The sequence below is a fragment of the Synchiropus splendidus genome, chromosome 9 (assembly GCF_027744825.2).
Source record: "Synchiropus splendidus isolate RoL2022-P1 chromosome 9, RoL_Sspl_1.0, whole genome shotgun sequence".
In the NCBI taxonomy this organism is placed as follows: Eukaryota; Metazoa; Chordata; class Actinopteri; order Syngnathiformes; family Callionymidae; genus Synchiropus; species Synchiropus splendidus.
The window spans coordinates 25,262,501-25,282,500 of record NC_071342.1 but is presented as its reverse complement, the minus strand read 5'-3'; the positions used below and the strand labels follow the sequence as shown (position 1 = coordinate 25,282,500).

The following is a 20,000-nucleotide window of genomic DNA, read 5'->3' as shown; positions in this document are numbered from 1 at the left end:
GAGCAGCCCAGGTCCAGCGAGGGGTCGTCACGTTCAGTCCCTGCTGAAGCTCTGCTCACTCACCTGGCTCCAGCCTCCAGCAGGAATCCAAATAAACGGCCGGCGGAGTGAAGCCGAGTCATTACTCGGCCCCATTTATTCATTTAGTTGTCGTACAGTTTGTTCACACTCCAGTGAGGAGCCGGGGACGGAGGCACAGGCAGGATTGATGATGGAGGACAGGCTTCGCTCCACGTCTGAGCAGAGAGCCAGACTTGGTGGAGGACCCGGTCCATTTATCCAGACCTTCTTCACGTGGTGACGGAGGATGCAGAAGCAAACGTGAGGCGCCCAGATGTGTGGAGCTGTGTCTGCTCCCAGGGGCGGCGTCACACAGCTCTTTGGCTCCAGTCAGTGACGACCTGAGGGCCACCGGAGCGCCATTCAGCCAGCGTGGGTGCCCACAGGGCTACACCTGCTCCTGGTTCAGGTGAGGTTGAGGGGGAGAGGTGCCCACAGAACCTGAAAACCTGAGTGTGTGTGCGTGTCAGAGCTGGAGGACGGATCAGTCCGCGGCCCTCGGTCGGCCACTTCATGAACAAGTGCTCAAGCCACGAGCGCAGCGCGTCCGAAGGCTTGGCTGGAAGAGGATGTTTATGATGCAGGTTGGAGCCGCGCCGTCATCACATATGCACATAAATCACAAGCTTTTCTCTCCCTGATTAATGCCATGCAAATGGAGGCGTGTTGCCACTGTCTTCTCGCTGACCCCGCCGCCGCCGTCTCCCAGGCTGCTGGGCGGAAACAGCAGAGAAGCTGCTCCAGTTGGGGAGCGAAGCAGGGCGTGTCATGTGACCTCACCGCCTCGGGCTGACGCTGGACCGGGCGGCGGCTCCCGGGACGTGCGCAGTGATCCGAGGTCAAAGGTCATCCTTAATGAGCGCTACGAAGGAGTGTGACCCGCACATGTGTTGTCATGCGTCCGCCTTGGTCCTCCTGCACTCCGACGCTCCTGAGTGCTGTTATTTGGTGGCCATCACACCCACACGCTGCAATTACAACCAGCAGAAGGGTGAGAGAGCGTGCGTGTGTGTGTGTGAGAGGCACCAGAGAGAGAAGAGTCTGGCAATTTGGAGAACAAGCAGAGCTGCCCGTGTGTGAGCCAGTGAGTGAGTGGAGGGTTCAAGTATCAGCTTGTGGAACCAGTGTGTTTGTCTGAGTCTGACTGTGCGCGTGTGTGTCGACGGCACCAGCAGCTTTTGCAGCGGCCACTTTGATGTTTGACCCACTTTGGCTTTTGCTGAGCGTGAAGCTATTTATTTAGCGTTTCATTGTGTGTGTGAGAGAGAGAGGGAGAGAGTGGGACCCTCAGCATCTCCTGACCTGACCAGCCTGCTGCCCTCAGCCACTGAGACGCCAGAGGAAATGATGCAGAAAACAAACTCTCCTCCTGACGGATGGAAGTGTGGAGCGTGTCGGAGCCTTGGGTCAGGTCCACTTCTGAGGATCACGGTGCCACAGCATCAGAAGCATCTTCTAAAAGCAGTGAAATCCTTCACCTTGGCCTGACTGGACGAAGCACATCACTCTGCAGCAGGGACTGGATCAATCATCCCAAACAAAGTCAGATCCACATCCCTGAGCCCGTCCCTCAGAGCAGTCTAGGGCTCCACCTCCACCCTCAGCTGGAGACTGGCTGGCTTCACCTCCACACACCATCACCCTGCTGGAAACTGGATGTCGGCTGAGATCATTCCAGCTCTTCTTCCTCTGGGACCTTCCCTCCTGAGTAGCTCGGTGCCGTGTCAACGGTCTTCTCTTCCTCTTCCTGCGACTCACTTGCTTCAAACTTGAAGGATTCAGTTGACTGGTGTGTGTTTGTTTCAAAGGTTCCAGTTTCATTCCAGACTCCGTCGTCTCCCTCCAGAGAGCAGGATCCTCGATCTGTTGACCATGGTTGGATGGTGAGGAGACAGGAGCTTCAGGAGCCCCGGCCACATGGAGACCAGTCAGTCGCATGGCACTCGAGTTGCAGTCCAGTCGTCCAGGCTTTTAAAGCTGGAACCAATTCCTCGAGTAAGACCAGGCTCGGTGGGAGGCCTGGCCCCGGCTGATCCTGAGGGCACGTGAGTCGAGGTCCAGCCTGGGAGGGGTGTCTCCAGGAGTCTGGGGGTCCAAGGCGTGAGGGGAGTCAGGCAGCCAAGGAGCTGTGGCCCCAAATACACGCGTGACAATAGCAGGACCTGTCAGCCAGCTCCCGCACCCGAGAGCCAGCAGGTCCTCACAGCAGGAGCTTCCCTCCATGGTGGTTAAAGGAGTCTCAGCTGTGCTGGTCTGCACCGACCGTGGAAAGATGTGGAGACACGAGCGGCCGGGAGCACGGGATCCATTCAGCGTAGAAGGACAGAACCTGAGCAGACACGGTGATGGTGAAACTCAAAAGTCGCCGTCAGAAACTGGAGTCTGGAACACAAACAAGCCTCCCCTCCAACAGCCCAGTGCTGCGTTTGGCGACCAGAGATGGAGAAGCCAAGGACTTGTGAAGCTGCGGGCGGGACGGTGGCGCGCCCCCTTTCATCTGCCGCTGGTTTTCACTGCTGGCTTCATGTGGAGGCAGCATTGTTCACCTCCTGCCACAGCTCGCCTCTCGCCGTGTGGGTCCACTAAAGGGACACTTTGATCCTCCTGCTCTGCCTCGTCTCTGCGACTCCAGGTTTCTCAATTTCGCTCCGACCGCACGCACCGCCTCCGTCGCGCTTCATGTCAGCGTTTCATGTGGACAGGAATTCTTTTCCTTTATCCTCCATCAATTGACTTTCTGAGGTGAGGAACCTCCAGGCCTGAGAGGCTCTGCTCCGAGTCTGCGGCAGTTGACGGAGCTGTCCTGGCCTCCGGGGTGCAGAGGATCTGAAAGCAGCTCCGCCTGCTGAACTGCTCACACCTCCTCAGCCTCGCACTTCTCACTCCTCAAGTCCCTCATGATTGACGCCTCTCTTTATAACCCGCCGGGACCTTTGCCCTCCTCGCACCTCGCTCCTCTGTCTCACCTCCCCCTCACCTGTCTTCTTACACTCCCCTGCAGTCCTTCTCAGCTTCTGTCTCTTCACTCCCTCCCTCACATCCACTCCTGCTCCTCACCAAAGGACAAAGGTGCAGGTGAAACAAGGAGATTACATCTTAATAATCTGTGACGTGCATCAGTCAGAGTGATGAGATTGCACAGTCTGTGGGGTGAGATGGATCTTCGATACGCAAGGGTGGTCCTCACACGTCCATCTGCAGAAGTCCTCTGGCTGCTGTTGGTGCTCTGGCTCTGCTGTGAGGAGACCATCAGGCGGCTGGTTCTGAGCTGAGATGATCCTTCAGTGAGAGAAACACCAGCACGGCCCGAGAGAAGAGCGAGGCTTCAGTGGGTCAGAACCAGAGGCGTCATCTTCACTGAGAGCTCAGGCGTGTGCGCTTGCCGCTCTCAGGTGTGAGACGTCTAACAACCGTCCAGTCAGAGCGCAGGACCTCACACGGGTCATCGAGGTGGCAGCAAGGTCGCAGACGGCAGCGCGTCTCTCTGGAGCTGCCGCTCCATTCTGGACACGCTCAGTTATTTTCGGAGGCTGGAAGGACGGATGAACTCCGGCAGAAGTGCCGACGCAGCGTGCGGTCGCTTAGCAGATGAACGGATGAACTCGCAGCTTAGCGTGTATTAAGCGACAGCTGGAGTGTGGCAGTCCAGAGGCTGCAGCTTTGGAGGCGGCGAGAGAGGACGGCAGGGTCGGGACATGTTGCCAGTCACGTGGCTCCGTTCATCACCGTGGTCCTCTGCAGATGGTGAGGGGCCTGGAGACTCGATGGTTTCAGACCTCGTCCAGAACATCCATCTCCAGATGATCTAGGAGGAAGCACTGCCGCAGTGAGGCCGCGACCTTCTCACCACTTGACTTGGACCTGGTCCACATCCCCATGTGGTCCTTCAGATCACTGAACCTCCACCTTTCGTGGAGAGCTTCCTGACACCCACGGAGGGAGGCTCCAGCCGCTGGCTTCATCAGTGAGGGTCTAGCTCGCTGATGCCACGCGGACGTCTGCTGCTGACTCACTACGACCCAGGACCCAGACCCGAGGACACCTTCTCCTCCTGGAGGTCTATGGTCCACTCACACTGCCTTCGCCGCGGGTCACAGGAGAGCCTTCCTACATCACATGACCTGGAGGCCAGCGGTGCAGCCAGCACTCTCGCGGTTGTTGAGGACCAGTGAATGTTTCCTCTCGCAGGAGCTCCCAAACCACAGAAGCTTCCTTCCTGTGTTGAGAGGGTTTTGATCAGTGCTCCTGAGCAGAACTGGGTCACGGCTGCCAGGAAGTTGTCAGAAGGATCGCACTTCTCTGACTCGGTGGAATCTCTCGCGCTGCCAAGCCGGCGCTCGCGCTTCAAAGCCGACTCTGTTTTAGTGCTGAGCCAGCAGAAAGTTAGGGCTGCGCCGCTTGTTTGTGATGACTGATCACGTCGCACTCCTGCGCCACCGTTGAGCCCAAACAAAAGGTTATTTGGGATTGAGCGCCGCCGTCTCCCTCACCGGCCGTGTCCAGCGACTCATCGTCTGTAATCAGCCCAATAACAGTGGCGCCGTCTTTAGCTCCAACAGTTCAGCCGCTGCTGTGGAAGGACGGCAGGCTGCGGCGCGAGGAGCGAGACTGGCAGACAGAGGCTGGAGGAGCATGGTTGGAGGACCGTGGTTGGAGGACCGTGGTTGGAGGACCGTGGTTGGAGGACCGTGGTTGGACATGACTTGCCAGGCCGGATTTGGCCCCCCGGCCTGGGGTTGGACACATGTCTGGACGGTTTCACCTCAGACCTGAAGTGGTCTTGAGCTTGCTGCAGTCACGTGAGCGTGTGGTGACTCAAAAACGGTTGTCAGTGAAAGACTGGCTCTTCAGTGTGAGAGGCGTGCAGGGGGCGCCAGGGAGCAGCACTGCAGCCGCCTGCATGAGACTGTCAGGCGCATCTGCTGAGTGGATTATAATCCAGAGTGAGGACGGCCTTTCAACTAGGTGGAGAGTGCTTGGGCTGCCAGGGATTTTTCTCTGAAATTGGAAATGAGAACTGTCACTTTCAGTTGCTCTCACTCTCCTGACAAGTTCATGGGGACCAAGTGGAGGCAGAAACCTCCAGCTGTCGTGCTCCACCATGGACACGCCACAGGAGGAGGAGCCAGGGGACAGCATCCGGGTCGGGAGGCAGGGCAGGACTCTGATGCAGGTCAGAGGTCACGGCAGAAACCCCTCTGAGCCACCTTCAGACCTTCAGCTGCTGGACCCCCCGCAGCCGGGTCTGCACAGTCCAGCGCTGCGCAGCGCGCGCCGCGTGGGAGCACGCACAAATTCAATAGAGTTTTAATGTCAGAAAGGTTTTGCTTGGTTTTTAAAGGTCAGACGAGCAAATTGCTGAGAAGCTGTTCTGAAATCAAAACACTCCGCTCGCCGCCTGTGACTCGCTCACACTCACCGCGCCGCCCCAGGTGCTGAACATGTTGAGCTTTTATGCCATTTTAGTCAATGAACACGGCGCCTCCATCTGTCGGCTCCTGCAGCATCCGATGCCTTCACTGCCGTCCCGTGAAGCCCAGCTGCCAGGCGCGTGACCATCGCCCGGAACAGTCCCGTGAGAGACGTGCGCTCCGGTGAGGCCCGGCCGGGCCAGCAGGATGAGGCGCGCTCACCATGGCAACAGCATCAGAGCTCACCAACAGCTCATCAGCCAGACATGTTGCCTCCCAGCCAGCTCCACGTCTGACGCCAGACCCCACTGCAGTTCTCTTCACTCTCTCACCTCTCCAGCGGCTTCACGCTTTCGCTTCAGAATTCAGAGCAGAACGTGGAAAAATGACCTTTTTATTCAACTTCAAATGTGCCTTCTTCTTGCTGCCTGCACAGACCAGGCTTCCTCGGATCCCACCTCTGGACCGGGGCGTCGGGGGAACGGTCTTTTGGAGCGTTCGTCTCCGACATGATCAGATCAACCACTTCCACCTGACGCGCACAGCAGGGAGTCACATGATCTGGACGGGTCACCTCGGAGATGGCATGAGCCACTCCAGAATATAGAGAGCCGAGGTCATGCGAGGAGCTTGGTCCATGCCTTCATCCATCCCCACGTCTCCTCATCACCCACTCACACTTCCAGCCGAGCATCTCCACGCTTCCTTCCACACCCTCCGTCACCTGTCCATCAATCCGAGCTCACGCTTCCTTCCCAACTTCCTGTGGTAAAACTGAGCTCCAACTGTATCACAACAAAGACAGAAGCTCGCTCCTCGCGGCACCACCACTCAGCCAGCCAGTCTACCATTTCCATGTCACCTTCAAATGAAAGTGAAATGACTCTCACTTCTGTCTTCCACTTGAATTGTCACAGCAGGAGAGTTGCAGGCAAATCGATGCCACTTTTGTCTGCGGATAATCACGTTTTTATCAGCAGAAAAACCCCATCATTTTATCGTGTTTATCTACTTATAAAGAGCAGACACAGAGTCGATGACAATTTCATAGCAATTTATTTTCACTTCATGAGTCGTCTGGATCACTAGACCTAGAAGGGCTGAGGTGGCGGCGGCGGCGGCGGCGGCGGCGGCGGCACGAGGGACGGAGCGCACGGGAGTCACGTCGGTGGAAAGTTCATTAACAAGGAGTCGACAGACAAAGTCCTTTGCTAAGAAGCCTCTGGCTACAAAACTGCCTCAATACAACTGAGGTTTGGCTACAAAAATACATCTACTAAGGATTGATCTCATTTACAGCTGGCTCCGCCCACCCTCACCGTGGCGAAACACTGCATCAGCAGCAGACTCGGCTGGGGCTGGGCGTGTCATGTGAGGACCACCTGTGTGTGTGTGTGTGTGCGTGCGCGCGCGGGAATGAGCACTGCTCAAACCTGGAACCCACACTGTCGGCAGCCGAACCAGGGTCTGCTGGACCTGCTGGAGCCCGTGCCGCAGCTGGAAACTGCTCTGAAAAGTTCCTCCAGTTCTATTGATCCTGAAGCTGACGGGGACCTTGTCGTGTTACCGTGTTGCTTCTTCAGGACGCAGCATGGCAGGAGCCAGGCAGGCCGCATGCCTGATGTTCCTGATGTTCAGAAGGTGGTCGCGGAGGGAGGGAGGCTTCAGAGCTGTGCTCGTCTCGTCCCACATCCTCTGGACCTTCCATCTCACTTCTGGAAGCCTCTGAGAAGGTGTGCTGTGCTGATCCATGGCAGAAGAAGAAGCCCTCCATCCTGAGGAACTGGCGTTGGAAACGGGGCGGAGCTTCGCGTCCGTGGTGTGGAGCACAGATGGAGAACGTCCTCATGGTCGGGGCGCAGGAGAAAAGAAACTTTCAACTTCAGTCGTGAATCACTGCTGTTATTTTTAGAAGCGGGATCAGAGCAGCAGCACAACAACGGCCGTAAAGGTCAGTCGCTGGAGTCACACTCCGAATCAAAGAGCAAAAGCTCAATTTAACATTTGCTCTTTCTCTCGCTGCCGGAGACAGACTCTGCGTGAGAAGTGGCGCTTGGGCTCAGAACATGACGACCGCACCAGAAGACGCTGTGCTGCGCAGCGACCGCAGCATTCCTCACTCACTGCTTCCATTTCCTTTCTGTTAAAACAGTGTTGCAAAAGACAGCAAGCACTTTGCCAAGCATCAGAACTGACCCGGTCGGGGGGTGCTCTGTGCATGAGGGTCCACACTGGGGCTCGTCTGCTCTTCTGTCTGAGGAGGAACAATCCGACAGAACCGTCAGGCTCTCAGAGCAGTGGACGCTTGTGGTAGGGAATCAGGTTTGAGTCAGCAATATCCAGGAATCTGAAGGGTGAATCAGCTGATGGATGCGTGTGGAGGAACAAGAACATCGGCGTCTGAGGGGGAACGTGACGACACGTTAGCGTGCTAGTCCTCCTCCTCTCTGGGGACTGAGGCCAGCGACGGGCGTGGTCAGGCGCGATGGTGATGGAACCAGCTGTCGCCGCAGCAGACGCTCGGGTGAAGAGAAGGAGCTGCGCTCACTCCTGACCACTGGGCCCACGCGCGTCAGAACAGCACCTGCAGGGGCAGCAGGGCGGGGTGGGCCGGCGGGTACAGAGGCGGGTGGGGACTCAGGAGGGGGTGAAACTCGGGGCTGATGGGGTAAGCTGGGGCCACGTCCAGCAGAGGGATAGGGGGGGATGCATAGAAGGCTGGCGGGGGAGGGGGAGGCGGGGGGTTAAGAGAGAGAGGATGCAGGTGAGAGGAGAAGGAAGGAAGCAGGGGAGGGTAGGAATGCACAGGCAGGTGAGGCGGGAGGAGCGACAGGTGATGGCGGATCACTGTGTGACGGAAGGAGAAGGAGGAGGAGGAGGAGGAGGAGGAGGGGAGCGGCGCCGGGAGCAGGAGAGGAGCGTGGAGGGGCACCCGACCAGGAGGGAGGGGGGCGGGGAAGCAAGGCCTCTTCTCCACCTCTGCGGCGCCGTCCTTCCGCCTCGCCCACTCCTTCTCCAACTCCTCCCTCACCTTCAGCTGCTGCTGCTGCTTCAGCCACACGTCCTCTGTGAGGACCTCAGCAGGGCCTTCTCTGGACTGGCGCTCGGGTGTGTGGCGGCGTGATGCGCTCAAGACCTCCATGTCGCTACATTGGTCAGTGGGAGACTTTCTGGACACGTGGGAGTGAGGTGGACTGTGTGCGGGTGAGGGGCAGGCCCGAGCCCTCACGTCCTCGTCCTCACATGCCAGCGTCTCGCTGCTGCTGCTGCGGCTGCTCCTGGTCCGGCCTCCACTGCAGCAGGTGCAAGCTTGAGGTGGCCACGCCGACCCAGGCCCAGCGTCCGAGTGTCGTCTTCCCCTCTTCCGTTTCTTCGGCGGCGCTGCTTGGCTCTCTGCTGACTCTGCCTTCCTCTTCCTCACATCTCTGCTCGTGTCTGTCGCGGGTCTCATCCCCTCACTTTCGGGGGGTTGAGCGCGGAGGTTGGACTCTTCTGCAGGTCCGTGACAGCCTGCTGTTCCGCAGGAATCAGACCCAGGGGAGAGGGTAATTGCTGGAGCGCCCGCTGCTCCCCCCTCAGGGCTGCCATCCCCACACATTCCCTGTCCACACCTCGCGCCTCTGCGGGGGGGTGAAGCGCCGCTAATCGCGGGCTTGCACGCGCCTCCCCTCAGATTCCTTTGCGGATCGCCCGCCTGCCCTTCCCCCGTGTTCTTCTCTGGCTCCTCGGCGCCCGGCGTGGCAGACGCGGGCTCCGGCATGAGGCAGATCGGCGAGTCACACGCGGCTCCCCCGCCGGTGCTCCGGCCCCGTCCGGTGGCGGACTGCTGGGCTGGAGGCGCGGCGGCCTCCCGCTCCACCTGAGCACACAGCTGGCTGCAGCGATTACAGCGATCCACAGGACCATTACTGAAAAGCTGGCCGCTCTTTGGCTCCGTCTGATCTCCGTTTATTCCCGGCCCCTGGCCCCCCTCCTGCCGATGCAGCGCCAGATGACTTAATAGGCCCTTCTCTGCGCTCCCCACTGCTTTCTGCCTCTCTGTTCTCCCTCCTGACACCTGACTTCTGCACAAGCTGCTTATTATGGCTTTTCCACTTTCCACATGCTTTCTTTTCATCCCCTCTCTCTTCTTCCGCCTCCCTCTCTTCCTCATGCCTCTCCTCACACCTCCTCTTTTCTTCCTGCGTTTTCTCCTCGCCGGCTTTTGACACTCTGCAGACAGAGAAACAAATTCACAGGCGCTTTCATCAGCACGCGGTGCGGCGTCTGCGCCGCTACAATGGCCGGCCAGCTCCAGGGGATCTCCCGCCTGTCCTGCCTCCTGCCTTTCTCCTCCCTGCCTGTGATGTGGGACCACGGGCGGCTGGACTCTCTCCTTCTGCTGCTCCACACCGTCTCCTTGCCGCGCCTTGTTGTGGGCTCTGAAGTCGTAGAGCAGGGGGTTGACGCTGTAGGAGACGGGGGGCGAAGCCTTGGTGTGGCTGAGCATCTCTGAGGGCCACAGCAGAACCCTGCTGCCGTCTCGACTCAGCACCGGACAGAAGGGCTCTGTGGGACGGCTGGAAGATTCCTCTGGAGGGGAGGAGCTCCGATCTTTGGCTTGGGACTGAAGCAAGGCCTCTTCACTGGCCATGGAGACCTTGGCAGCTGATTGTTGGAGAAGCTCTCGGGATGGAGCTTGATTGTCAGGACTGCTTGTGCTTTCTCTCCGTGCTTTGGTCTCCGCTCTCCTGCCAGGCACTGCTTCCTCCGTCACACTCTCAAAATAAAGCTGCGCGTCCGTCCCGGGCTCACCGCCGTCCGCCAGGCAGCGGTGAACGGCCTCCTCAGAAAGGGCCTCCAGGTCCTTTGCGTCCGCCTCTCCAGCCTCTGGTCTCTCCGGCCCCGGCGCCTCCACCCCGTCCCTCTGCTGCCCGCCACCCGGCTTCTGGGTCAGAGCCCGCCCTGCCTGGATGAAGACGGCGGCCGACTGGTGCAGCAGGACGCAGCTCCTCTTGGGCAGGGAGAAGGACACCGGTCGAACTCTGCTGGAGATGGAAAGGAGCCCTGAGCTTTGGCACTGCAACCCGCCGCTGTCAGCGTCACAGCCGTTGGTGTCCGGCGCGGCGACGTTACTGGCTGTGATGGTGTCGCTTAAACAGCGTGGAGCCCAGGGGAGCTTGTTAACGCGGCCGGGAGGGGAGGCGGCGCAAACGCCGTCCTCGCTGGCAGCGGCGGCGACGCCCGGGCAGGAGTCGCCGAAGACGAAGGTGGCGGCGCCCGAGCTGGTACCCAGGGGCTCGTAGGTCCATCGGGCCGTCCCCAGCAGGGTGGGTTCCAGAGGAATGAAGGGCCGGATCGTCGGGTTCTGGAGTTCTGAAAGGACAATGTGAGGCGTGGGTCAAAGTTCAGCTTTGAGAAGACCAAGACTCAAGTGCCTTCATGGCACTCCAGGAGAGCGCCCCCTGCGGCGTGTGTTGTCCCAAGGCCAGCGCCTCTGTATACTGATTCATTATTCTGATCCACAGACCTCAGAGTGCTGCGGCGACGCTGCTGTTACCGACGGTGTTGGAGAAGCAAACGTCCATGATGCGAAGCCGCTCTATTAGCCGCGCAGATGAGTGACGAGTGAGGACCAGGAGCCGGACCCCGGGCCCCTTAAGGAAACAATTTTAAAACGGTTGTCAGATGTATTTAACCGGATCTAATCCAAATGGGTTTTTCTGCTGAACGTGAGAATCCAGTTCTCAAACTCAAATGGAGGGAAGAAAGAGCAACGCACACGTCCAAGCCGTGAGTCAAAGCGAGTCTGTTCTCCGTCCGGCTCACTCAGACAACAAAAACATGGGAGTAAAAGCTCCTCCTCAGACACTGGATCCAGAAGGTGCTGCTGGACGGAGCCTGAGCACGGGTCCACAGCATGCAGTCTTTGGGCTGAATGTACCTGGCATCACCTCCAGTCAAATCACTCAGAAGAGCTGTTGACGGAGGCTGTGCGGCTCAACATCAGCACCGATGAAAACAGATCCCAGCTCCTGATCTTAATTGGGTTCAATCCCAGGGCCCGAACCTGAGACAGTGAAGTCTGGAGACGCCTGCCGCGCACGTGCGGCTTCCTCTCCAAACCAAAGCCTTTCATGAAACAGCAAAGGAACTTGTCAGACCTGCTCTTGTTATGTTGAATGTAAAACCACAGTGAGTCTCTGGAGAGGAGCTCTTCCTGCCATGATCCTCCCACTGATATGGGAGCGAGAAGCCGCCAGTCACGCAACTGATCTCCTCTCTCTCTGACAGAAAGCAAGCAGCTACATTTCTTAGAAAAAGGAAGCACTCATGCTAAAATCCTTGTGGGATGAAATCAGGACAAATTCCCATTCAAAAACGAGCTGGAAAAAGGCGGCGGGTGGATGAGAGCTTGTTTGACTTTTGATCTGTGAATTGGTATCGATGGAGTCTGGATCCAGGGTTGGGTGAGACTCTGAGAGAGTTGGATCTGATGGAGCCTTTCAGGCTGAGCAGGTTATTCGCTGAAACTCCGCCGCGTCACTTCCTCCACGGCAGCGTGAGTCGGACCGCCGCACGCTTGTTTGTCGACTGGGTGCGAGCGTTCTGACCCCTGTTCACTGCTGCCTGTCGTGGTCTTCTGCTCCTCACTTTCTGCCTCACATATTGGCTTCTCCTCTCTCGGTTTGGTGACTTGCACCGCTGACCTGGTCTGAGTCTGATGGTGTTTTGGAGGAAAGGGGCGTCTACATCCTTAGAACTGAGATGTGAGATTTCCATTTCAATTTGGATTCAAGATTGAGATGGAGATGAAACAATGGGACGGAACATTAAAGCGTAGCGTCTCAAATGTAACAAAAAAATATTGCCAGAGATTTCTGCTGAATCAGGAAAAAACACGGCTGTCTTCATGTTCACATGCTAACGCTGACGGGGAAATCTGCAGATCGGAGTGAGATTGATCAAGAACTGGTGTTGTCATCAACTCAACACCTGTCAAAACTCCGCCCCTCTTCCGAGTGTCTTTATTGGCTACCTTCCGCTGTGAGCACTGAACACGTCCAACATGGAGGGTGGTCGCCACCTTCAGAGCGCTTCCTTTGGTCACAGCACTTCCTGGCTCCTCGGAGCATCCCAGTTCAGAGAGTGGGGCGTTTCTTGGTCGGGACGGAGCAGAGCCAGGACCGAAACAGAGGGTCCTTCACCAGACTCCGAGACAGAGCGGCAGTGGAGGAGAAAATTGCAGAAATTAGCATTGAAACGTTGGAGGCCAGCGCAGTCAAGACGCCGCCGCGTCCCGTGAAATACGCGGGATACCAGCGCGCCGACGGGGCCTCAGCGCAGCTCAGCAGCCTCTAATCCTCCGTATCAGGAGACATCTCTCTCTCAGCCCCCCCCCCCCCATCCCACCCCCACCCACCGCATGCACCGCGGCTAAGGAGATGTGATGGCGTCTTACGTGAGCCGAGCGGCGAGCTGGCGCGGAGGCCGGCCCACTTCTCCGTCAGCGGTGCTCTGCTTGGACAGGCCTGGTCGACGGCGACGGTGGTGGACCTGAACATGGGGCCAGAGCCTGGAGCGCTGAGAGGAGAGAGGAAGAGCAGTGAGGAGAAGAATAGCAGGGCAGGAGGAGCTGAAATCCAGCTGAAAATCAATGTGGTCACGCTTCTCTCCTCGGGCTGCTTCCTGCCAGCAGCCGCGCTGCATTGTTGCAAAGCTGAGAGCGGCAGTGACAGCCGACAGTGACGCGCCACTCGCAGCTTCTGCCGCAGATTGGGCTCCATAATCCCCATCCAGCTCAGCCTCATGCCTGTTACTGCGTGTGGTGTCCACAGACCTGTCAGCGGTGATTCTTCTGCAGGCTGTCTCCACTCCATTTAAATCCCTCCCGTCAGACACAAATGGAAGAATGTTTGATCTGCTCTTCAGGACTCTTTTCTGGTGAAGACCTAGATTCCGGCGGCGTGGGCGCCGGCTCGGTGGCGAGCACGTTTGGCGGCGCGCCAGGTGAAGCCTCCTCTGCACCACAGCCTCCACCTGACGATGCTCTTCACTTTCATGCCTGGAGATTGTAGCGAAGCTTGTGAGGTGGCTTCACCACAACATCTGCACAAACACGACCAGGATCTGAGGAGCTGCCTTCCACCGGGCCACAACACCAAACACTCGCTTCCTCATGCTCCCGCAGTACTACTGCAGTACTATGCAGATTGTCACATTGTACCATGTGAGCTCAGGTGCTAGTACTACTGGCTCCTCAAAAATGACTTGAGCTACCACCAACGTTCCCTCTAAGCTTGGCGCGTGTGCACAGCTGATACAGCACAGGAACATCTACGCGGCGCAACAAAAACCCATCCTGACCTGACTATAAACTACTGCACTTTCCCAGACTCTGGAGCTTCTGGCCGTCCAGACATGAAGCCTGGTGACATCAGAGCAGTCAGATGAAGCGCTGACTGTGCTGTTGCACCGCGTGTTTCCTTCCTGTCCTCCGGTTCAGACCAGTGACAGCGCTACATCCACCCCGTGGAAGGAAGAGCAAGTGGAAGAGCTGCCATCTGAAGGGAACTACTGGAGCTGGCTGATGTTGAGGAGCTGCTTTCTCTTCAAGTGGCTGGTGCTGGCTCCAAATGGAGTCACGCAGAGGAGAGAGGATGGTTGGGTTTCAGACCACAGAGAGGAGACGCTAGTCAGCTGAGGAGATGGAGTGTGGAGTCAGTGGAGAAGAAACCTGTTCCATGAGGAGCACTCACTCACAGAAGACGCTGGCCTCCCGTGGACAAAACTCACTCTCACAAATGTCCGACACGTTCCATTCCTCAATGTGAATAATGCCATGATAAACTACTCCAGGTGTCAGCCCAGCCCACAGGTGGCGCTCACAGAGTTGCTGTGTTGCTCGGACACGCCAGACTTGAGAGGAACATTGGCTGCTACAACTGTGACGGCTACTTCTGAAGAAAACGGAATGACGTCTAAAGCTACTTCAACAGCACCATCATATTACTGCGGTAAGACTTCAGCGACAGGCTCGATGGCAGGACGTGACCTGTGACCTTCTCTGTAATAGCTCTCCAGCGACGGCAAAGTTGGTGAAACAGTGGAGCCTCACCTTCGCTTCCGCCGCTTTCACAGGCAGATTGGCTCCAGTAATTACCACCAGCCGCTCCATTTGCATCTGCCTGGGTTCGTCTCCGACCAATCGGAACAAAGGAGGCGTGGCCCGGGTCAGGAGGCAAATGATGCACCTGCTCGCCTCGTAACCGAGGCTTCATGGAAACGAGCCTCAGCACAGCTGGAGTGAGCGTGAGGAGGCGTGGCCTGTCAGCCAGGGGGGTGGGGGGATCACACAGCTGATGACTTCACCTCGCAGACCCGAGAATAAGCAGCAATAAAACAGCAGCGCACGTGAGGAACACACACTCGTCTGCAAATGACTTCTTAAGTGCTGATTCTTTATTCATAAATGGAAAACAAGCTGTTGGCTCAGCAGCGGTGGCTGGTGTTACTGCGGGGTTCATGAGCCGTGGCGTCCCCCCGACACAGGTGACAGTTCAGGGGGAAGCCTTCAGACGCCACACTCAGGCCTGTGTCTGGTGTCCCCCCCCAGACGGACACTCACCAGTGGGCAGCGCCGCTCCCGTCATGCCGCAGCCTCCTCTCCTCCCGCCTCTCCTCGCGCCGCCTCCTCTGCCTCCTGCCGCCCAGCGCTCGGTAGAACTCCCTCTGCTGCAGCTCCTTCAGCCGCTGCAGGAGAGAGACAGTGAGGAGGCACCAGCAGAAGGAATGAGAGGCATGGTGACCTGGTGTCAGGAGGCGTCAGAGCCGCTTCACTGACTGGACAGCGGCTCACATAATCACAGCACACGCCGATGAAATGCTTCCCGTTGTCGTGGTGACCACATCCTCCACACACGGCTGGGAAACAGGCCCAGACGCTGCTCAACTGACCGGCGATGAGTTTCAAATTCACTGGGGGTAAACATCTATGGAGGGACATCTCTGCCGTCCAGACTCGAATGAAAAAATATATTCATTCTGAAAAATGATGCCTTGAAGCCCTGGTGTTAAGGTTTGAATACAAACAAAGATTTACATACTACAGTGGCGCCTCGGTTCTCCACCACAATCCGTTCCAGACGGCCGTTGGAGAAGCGATTTGTTTGAAATCCGAATCAATGTTTCCCATTACAATGAATGGAAAAAGAACTCATGCGTTCCGAGCCTTAAAACAGGCTTTTGTCGGAGTGAATGCAGAGTGTCTGCTGCAGGTGGCTGTTCCTCTGTGTGTGTGGCCGCTGCATGTGGGAGGGGTTGCCGAGTGAGTGGCGTCTCTCCAGAAGGGAAGAGGTGCCCGGTGCGTGTCCAGCTCTGAATGTGCGCTTCTGTGCAGTTTGGCTGTGACAAAGTCATAAACCAAGTCACGCTCTGTCCCAGACTGGCCTCATCCCTGTCCCAGCTCCAGCCCACAACAGGACATCAGACCCTGGAGTGCTGCTCCAGCACCTCCCCTGTGACACTCTACCATGGTCCAGTGTGGAGACAGGAAAGGTTTGACACCTCAATATGAAGAAGAAACAGTCAGTCAATGGAGCTAACGGGACACGTCTGCGTACAGAGGCTGCGTTAGACACAATAACAGAGCGCCTCGTGGGTCAGCTGGTCGACCCGTGTACCTTATGTTTTCTGGCTTTTTTCAGGGGCGTTCCAGTTCTGGATTTTCGTTCGAAATGTTCAAAGTCTGGGACGTTCGAAAACTGAGGTACCGCTGTATTTTTAAAAGTTTTCAATCCAGCCTGAAAATTCATAATTTGATTCAATGAGTGCAGTGCTGAACCTCGAGTGAGGTTGCATTCAATGTCGTTGGAGGAAACTGGACATTTGAAACGTGACCACAGAGTGACACAGCGTGGCATCACTGACTTCCTTTCTCTGGTGTCTGATTAAGCAGCATGTAGACTGGAGCAGTGTGCTGTCCCTGCTCTTCTTCTCCCACATCCACGAGACTCATCCACACGTTCAGGTGTTTTTACAGCGTCACAACATCCCTGTTGCCTGTGAAGGTCACACCTCACACCGCGCTTCTGAGCGCTGTCAGTCTTGATGTGGCTCCGCCCACAGAGCAGGGACACGCCCCAACGCCATTTCTGTGCCATCAGTTTTGAACTCGTAATGTTAAATTTGAATATGAAAAAAATGTTCCTAAATACACTTTGAAAGTGAAAAAAACCTTTATACAACTGACTTAATTCAGTTTATACATTTACAGGCTGAATTGATTTTTTTAAATACGATGTAAACTATGTGTACACACCTTAACAACAGGGCATCAAAACATCATTTTTCAGAATTGTTTTTTTGGTTTGGATTCTTTTTTTCGAATTCAATTTGTTTGTTGTATTCAGATCTCGATGGCAGAGATATCCCTGCATAAACACCACAAATACATACATATACATATACATATATAAATCGAATGAATGGTTCAAACCCCTGTGTCAAAAAAGGAATAATGGAAGGAAGAATGGGAATAATTCATTCTTTTATCCTGCTGCTGCAGCATTGAGAGGGAAACCCTGGAAAGGTGCTTCATGTCGTTCCATGTGCTGAGACGGACTGACACCAAGAAGAGGGTGAGGATTTCTGCCTGCGCTAACACGACGTCCCGGACCGGCAGCCAGAAGACAGCTCCCTGGCTTCCTACTGGACGTGTGGCCACGTGAGGCCAGGGGACGTCTGAAGGCTCAGCAGAATGTGGCCAGCGCTACCGTTCCTCTGCTCAGGACTGTGCTGAAGATCTCCTCGCCCACAGATTCTCCACCTTTCATCCTCCTGTCTACACACATAAATGAGCCAAATCCTGCGAGGAATGAAGCATGAGAGAAACCAAGAAAATGGCTGCAGCCGAGGTTTCAATGGCGCTCGGAGTGGCGGCGTCTCAATCACGTATCCAGCTCAAACACGGCAGCCACAAATCAGGCCCAGGCCGGCGCTCGGCAAATGGCTTCATTTCCAAAGGAAGCCAATAAGCGTGACACACAGCTAAGTGTGAAAAATCCCGCCGCCGCTCGCCAGCCAACAAATGATAATTGCAGATGACAATTTCCTCCCTGTCATTTAGTCCACAGCTGCAGCAGCTCCTGCTCCACACCAGCAGAGTGAGCCTCAGCAGCCGCCTTCACCCTCAGATGACGCTCTTTCAGGGGGAAGTCACTTCAGCAGTTGACTGTGCTGCTCGTGACCTTCACTGCCTTGCACCTTCTGAAGAGGGTGAACTCTCTTCACTGAAGCGCAGTCCTCACCACTGGCTGGAGTCTTCTGACCAGAGCCTGGCTTCACGCGCTCCACTTCAGCGTGAGGACCTGCTGGCCTGCTTCAGCTCCACAGCCTCTTCTGCAGAGAGCGCTGGGCCATGTCATCCACAGGACGTTCCTGGCTCTTCTCACCAGCTTTGGTGGAGGACAGTCATTCAGAGGTTCAGCCTGGATTTCACTGAAGACGTCAGGAAGCGGTGCCTCACACCAGTCACCATCATCTCAGCAGAAGCGTGGCCTTCAGCATCGCCGCTGGAGGATGGAGCTGGGTCTCTGACGTGCTCAGTCAGGGGCCAGAGACTTGTTTTAGCAGTAAGAAGAAGAAGAGGCGGCTGTGGAACGGTGAGGCAGGCCGAGCGCTGCACCTGCTCCAGGACAGACTCAGGAGCAGAGGGTTCCTCTCAGCACGAAGCAAACGCTCGGCGGCCTGGCGCCGCGTCCCTCTTCCTGGAACAGTCGGACGCCGTGATGTGTTCACTGACACCTGTGTGAGTGAAGCCCCGCCAGAGCCAAACTTGCTGAAGGCTGTCGGACTGTGGGGCGCAGCCACCGTGAGGAGCAGAGGCCAGAGCCTGAGCCTCCGTCTGGCCATCATTCCGCCAGGTGGAAACATCTGTCAACAGACTCCAGAACAAGCGTCCTGCTCGGCGCCGGAGCCTCCGGCTGCAGGTGCACCGCCCCAGAAGCTAGAGCACGACGCCAGGAGCAGAAGCTCGATGGAGCTACTCTGAGGGGCCTGAAGCAAGGTCTCCAGAAGGAGGCAGGGATGGACTCACCTGCTTGTGATGGTGGTCGTAGGAGTTGATGTGGTTGTCGAACTGCTGATGTCTGACGTACTGCTTGTCGCAGAGCTCGCAGTAGAAGCTGGAGTCTCCGTCCTCCTACAGGAGAGCACCACACACCAGGTGTTAGGATCACGCGGCTTCTCAGATTCTACAGAATCAGCTTCACGTTCACGCATCTCAACATGGGGTGCGAGCCTGAAGAACTGGCACTGAAGGATCTTCACTGCACTTCTGAGCTGAAGAAACATCACGCACTTTCTTTACTCCTCAGTTTCAGATCAAACAACGCAACACTCTTCTTCTGCCAGCCACTGAAGACCACCTGCTCCAGTGCTTCCAGCAGACCTCATGCACGACAGCTTCACACGGAGCAGCTCTTGCGGATCACAGATCAAAAATGGACCCAACTGGTTGATCAATGGTAGTAGTGCCTCATTAGATGGAGACCTTCTCCAAAATGTGTCACCCTCACAGCAGGGCCAGTCTTCAGGACCACGCTAGTCTCTCCTGCAGCTGCAGATCCATCTTCATCTCCCACAGCTTTACCTTCTTACACGCTGATCGCTCAGGTCTATATCTCCTTGAGGGCTCCGATCATGCTCACTTCAGGCGTCACAGAACCACAGGGGGCCCAAGAGGAGCGCCACTGGTTTGTGCTGATGACAGCAGTCTGGACGGTGGATCTGCTGCACTTGGTGTGATCGCGGTGACTGGCTCTGAACATGGCGAGCAGTGACTCTCAGACCCTCAGCCAGTCACCTTCAGAGTCAAGTCTCCAGAGCAAAGACAGGATCAGAGTCTCAGGTACCTGATACAGACAGGCTTGAAAATGGGGGCGGTGTCATGATGAGGTCGTGTGTGAGGAGTGTGTTCCAACTTGATCATAACAACACACTAGCTTCACCTGCTGAGGAACCTGCTGAGGAGCCTACTCAGGAGCCTGCTGAGGAGCCTACTGAGCAGCCTGCTGAGGAGCCTACTGAGCAGCCTGCTGAGGAGCCTGCTGAGGAACCTGCTGAGGAACCTGCTGAGGAACCTGCTGAGCACCCCGGGGCACGTCATGTGTGCAGCAGTCTGAGACTGTAAACGTTGACCCTGGTCAGCTCTCTCTCCCGCCGTCTCTCCATCAATGGAAGACTGATGTGTCTTTCAGGTTCAGGACATCTGCGACTCGACCTTCGTGGGTCTGAGAGCCACGTGAAGGTTGTGTGTGTAAAGGTCCACCCAGCAGAGAAACTTCTTTCAGCCGGAGATGAAGTGCAGCAGAGTGGAGCAGGTCAGGGCCGCGGCGCTGCTCTCATCCCTGGTGGTCTCCTGGCGCCCCCCACATCACTCACTGCTCGACTGTAACTGCATTAGGTGCAGGAACGATTCTGCCTGATCCAGTTAGAGACGCAAACATTTGCATGATTCCATCCGACCGACCGGACTCTGGACCTGAAGAC

At 56.6% G+C, this 20,000-nt stretch overlaps 1 protein-coding gene across 3 annotated transcripts in view; it reads right to left on the bottom strand.

Moving 5' to 3' along the window:
• The window catches only part of LOC128765009 (G patch domain-containing protein 8-like), a 40,937-nt gene that overhangs the window by 315 nt on the left and 20,622 nt on the right, over positions 1-20,000 (bottom strand). Inside the window, exons 2-5 of one of the 3 annotated variants that reach the window (XM_053875377.1) lie at positions 18,547-18,651; positions 15,079-15,203; positions 12,913-13,034; positions 1-10,826 (exon numbers count right to left, since the gene is read on the bottom strand). The exon at positions 1-10,826 is cut by the window's left edge and continues 313 nt beyond it. In XM_053875377.1, the coding sequence (XP_053731352.1) occupies positions 8,044-10,826; positions 12,913-13,034; positions 15,079-15,203; positions 18,547-18,651 (3,135 nt within the window). In that variant the 3' untranslated portion in view covers positions 1-8,043. Of the gene's footprint in view, positions 10,827-12,489; positions 12,830-12,912; positions 13,035-15,078; positions 15,204-18,546; positions 18,652-20,000 lie in introns of those variants that run through there. The other 2 variants (XM_053875378.1, XM_053875379.1) reach the window with 2 other exon arrangements.